At 40.0% G+C, this 3,691-nt stretch overlaps 1 protein-coding gene across 3 annotated transcripts in view; it reads left to right on the forward strand.

Moving 5' to 3' along the window:
- LOC138025308 (MFS-type transporter SLC18B1-like) overlaps positions 1-3,492 on the forward strand; it is a 14,693-nt gene extending 11,201 nt beyond the window's left edge. Inside the window, exons 9-10 of one of the 3 annotated variants that reach the window (XM_068872546.1) lie at positions 384-482; positions 3,226-3,492. In XM_068872546.1, coding sequence (XP_068728647.1) covers positions 384-482; positions 3,226-3,396 — 270 coding nt within the window. In that variant the 3' untranslated portion in view covers positions 3,397-3,492. The remainder of the gene's footprint in view (positions 1-383; positions 483-3,225) is intronic. The other 2 variants (XM_068872550.1, XM_068872543.1) reach the window with 2 other exon arrangements.
- The last annotated feature ends 199 nt before the right edge of the window (positions 3,493-3,691 follow it).

Raw genomic sequence — 3,691 nt, forward strand, 5'->3', positions numbered from 1 at the left:
TGGAAAAGGGGGCTGCAACTTCAAAAGCTACCAATCAAACTATGTAAAGCTGCCATTAACAGGAGCAGAGCTCTCTATGTAATTTTGGGTGTGTGACTGACCGTCATCCCCAGTCCTCTTGAAAGAAAAATCGTTGCATTCAGCAAAAGATTCTCAGCAGGTTTTTCAACAATTGGCAGTTTAATGAAATTATCTAAAAACTTGTCGGCAGAGTACTGTGACCTCTTTAGAAATTTCCTCCAGATGTGTGAAAGACACATAGGATAAACCACAAAATTCTGCTATCAATTGAAAATAGTGTTGTTTGAAAACTTCATATTGAAGTTGTTTTTTTCTTGATGTTCGTTCGTTTTTATTTATTTTTTATTTGTTTTATGTTACAGTTTGGCTTGGGTCCCAGCAAAGTCGGCTTAATATTCCCTCTCTGTGCCTTCTGTTATGCAATTTCTGCTCCAGCGGTTGGGTGGATATGCGATAAGACGGTAAGTGATGTATACTTCCGTACATTTGAGTCGTTTTTCTACAAGCTTTTTTGAACAAGTCAGTACTCGGTAAGCCAAAATGACGAGTGTATGTAACTGGAACTATCCAAATCTGGGAATGTAAAACTACAACATTTGTTTGGAAGTTTTATCAAAGTACGGATATCATAAAAAACACGAAATCCTTTACTAACTTTACTTTACTAACCGACGAAATCCTTTAATTGATTAAAAAGACAAACGCAACTAGATTCATTTTGACAACGTTTCGACATCGTCCGATGTCATCGTCAGGCAATGAATTTTAATCGGATGAAGCATAACTTATAGTACAAGAACAATAGAACAATAGAACAATATATACAATAGTACGCTAACAAAAAATGTGAAATCTAAGTAAATAGTTTTGCCCTGACAGAGTCTGACTGTACATTAAGTGATGGTTTCAATTCTTTGATGTAGAACATCTCATGAATTAAGCAATCAAATTTCGATGCGCATTTCTTTAAGGCACTAAAACTCGCCGCTGGGGGTGCTGTTGTTTGGCCATGATCTGCTAGGCGGTGCCTCCCGATAGCTGAGTATCTATGTTCCTCAATTCGTTGATGCAACCTTCAATTCCTTCAATTCGTTGATGCAACCCTAACCATTACGCTAAATAACTGTCATCCATCTATTCAATTTACAATGGAGCTAGCGGTAAAACACACTACCCTTCCTTGGCATGCTTTTGATGAAACAAAGAAGTAAGATTACCACAAGCGTATACAGAAAAACTACCAACAAAGGCCTCTTGTTGCACTACCAGAGTCATGTGGACAACAAATACAAGAAATCTCTACTCAAGACAATGCTTCACCGGGCGTACAGTCTGTCCTCAACGACCGAGCTGTTTGAAGAAGAATGTGGAAACATAAGATCAATTTTTCACAAGCTACGATACCCGTCTGAATTGATTGAGGCAACCATCCGTAACTTTATCAATACATCAGATGTCGAATCACAATCTACCAGCAATAATAATAAAAGCACCATTAGAATCGTCTTGCCATTTATTGACCAAAAACCAGCCGATATTGTGAAGCGCCAACTTACTCAGCTAAATAAGAAACTGGATATAGATCTACAGCCAGTTTTTGTCAGCCGCAAGCTCGAGGATGTCCTTAAATTCCGTGAGCCCAAACCATCATTAGTCAGCCAACAACTAGTCGTCTACAAATTTCAATGTGGCTCGTGTGATGCGAGCTATGTTGGCTATACAGCTCGTCACTTGCATCAACGAATTGAGGAACATAGATACTCAGCTATCGGGAGGCACCGCCTAGCAGATCATGGCCAAACAACAGCACCCCCAGCGGCGAGTTTTAGTGCCTTAAAGAAATGCGCATCGAAATTTGATTGCTTAATTCATGAGATGTTCTACATCAAAGAATTGAAACCATCACTTAATGTACAGTCAGACTCTGTCAGGGCAAAACTATTTACTTATATTTCACATTTTTTGTTAGATTCCTATGGTATATATTGTTCTATTGTTCTATTGTTCTTGTACTATAAGTTATGCTTCATCCGATTAAAATTCATTGCCTGACGATGACATCGGACGATGTCGAAACGTTGTCAAAATGAATCTAGTTGCGTTTGTCTTTTTAATCAATTTTATCACAAGATCTAGACTTATTGAAATCCTTTAAGCCTTAACATCGTTTGAGGGCCTAACTGGGCCTAAAATTAGCCTGAAGGGGGTATTTTCTAAAGAAACTGTGGTGCTGTGTCGGTGAGGAAGTAGTATACAAAAATTTGGTTTTATCAACGGAGTTGATAATGTAAATTGGCCACCGTACAGAGATTGTAAAAGCTGACGTTTAGAGTGTTAGCCCTTTGGATTCGCTCTAAAATTAGCCTTCCGAGGTTTGCATTTTCACACTTAGTGTGCATTTTACCACCCTGCGAGCAGAGCCTCCTTTTGTCGTAATCTTTACTGAGGAGTAGAAAAGGAGGCTCTGCCTGAATCGCGTCATCTCTTTGAAGCCGCCGCAGCCGGTCGCCGCAGCCGGTCGCCGCAGCCCGAACTTCTGGACTAGTCCCTTGAGCCCGCTGCACCGTGAAAAACGAAGAAGGCGGCGAGAACTGGCGCATTAGTCTTGGGTTCGAGACTGTAACCTGGCAACATGCAGCGCATACTCAGTCAAGATCTTACTCGATTCATGCAGAGTCTTTCTCTAGAACGCCAAAATCGAGCAAGCAAAAGAAAGGCTCTGCTAGCAGGGTTGCATTTTTACCCCCCTGAACTGCATTTTTTACATCGGCCAATTACAAGCGTTGTTTTCCTTTGCGGGGTCGGAAACTTAACACTACCATTCGCTTCGAGAGAGTACTAGAATAAAGTTTTAAAAGTTCATCAAAGAGCTTTCCCAACTCCCTGGTTTATTTTAATCCCGGTTTAAGACTATGTGGTTTACTAGAATGATCCATCCTTTCCAAAAAACACCATGCATTTAACTTTACAAGTAAGGGCCAAGCGTCTAATTAACGAGTTGCGAAAATTAGCATTTGAATTTTCGTTTTAGTGGTATAAGGAAATTTTGACTTCTGGTACTCACGGCGTGTAGTCATGTGTCCGCATTTGAACGCCTCATTGAATTAACTTGATAGGTTTTTTTTATATAGTGGTTCCGAAATGGCTTATCGATAAAGTGGCACAAACATTTTAAAACTTAAAGTCGATTTCCTCGTATTTCAGGGTAAAACTCGGCTGGTTATGTTGTTTGGTGCATTTTGTGTTCTTGTTGGCATTCTTATTCTTGCTCCGGCACCATTTCTTACATTTCTTCCACAAAGGTTAGTGTTTATTTCGTTTTACTCCCAGCACGATCTTTGTGTACATAAAACACTCAGGGGCAAGTATGTATGACGCAAATACCGGTGTAAATGGATTTTCACAGGTTCATTATTTGAATTTTTTTCAATTGTCTTATGAAAATAACCGGACCCAGAATTGGGCCCTGAGGAACGGCAAATTCCACTGTTGCCATATCTGACTTCCTGTCATCAATTTGCACGGCTGTTAGTTAGATAGTCAGTTATTCACAATAAAAAGTATTGTGAGAACCAGAGGCTGTGCGTCTTAGAGACGACCGATCTAAATTGGACGGTATCAAAAGCCTTGCTATAATCTGCGCAGGACCATCAGTGTTACCTCTCCTCTG

Source organism: Montipora capricornis, chromosome 2 (assembly GCF_036669925.1).
Source record: "Montipora capricornis isolate CH-2021 chromosome 2, ASM3666992v2, whole genome shotgun sequence".
In the NCBI taxonomy this organism is placed as follows: domain Eukaryota; kingdom Metazoa; phylum Cnidaria; class Anthozoa; order Scleractinia; family Acroporidae; genus Montipora; species Montipora capricornis.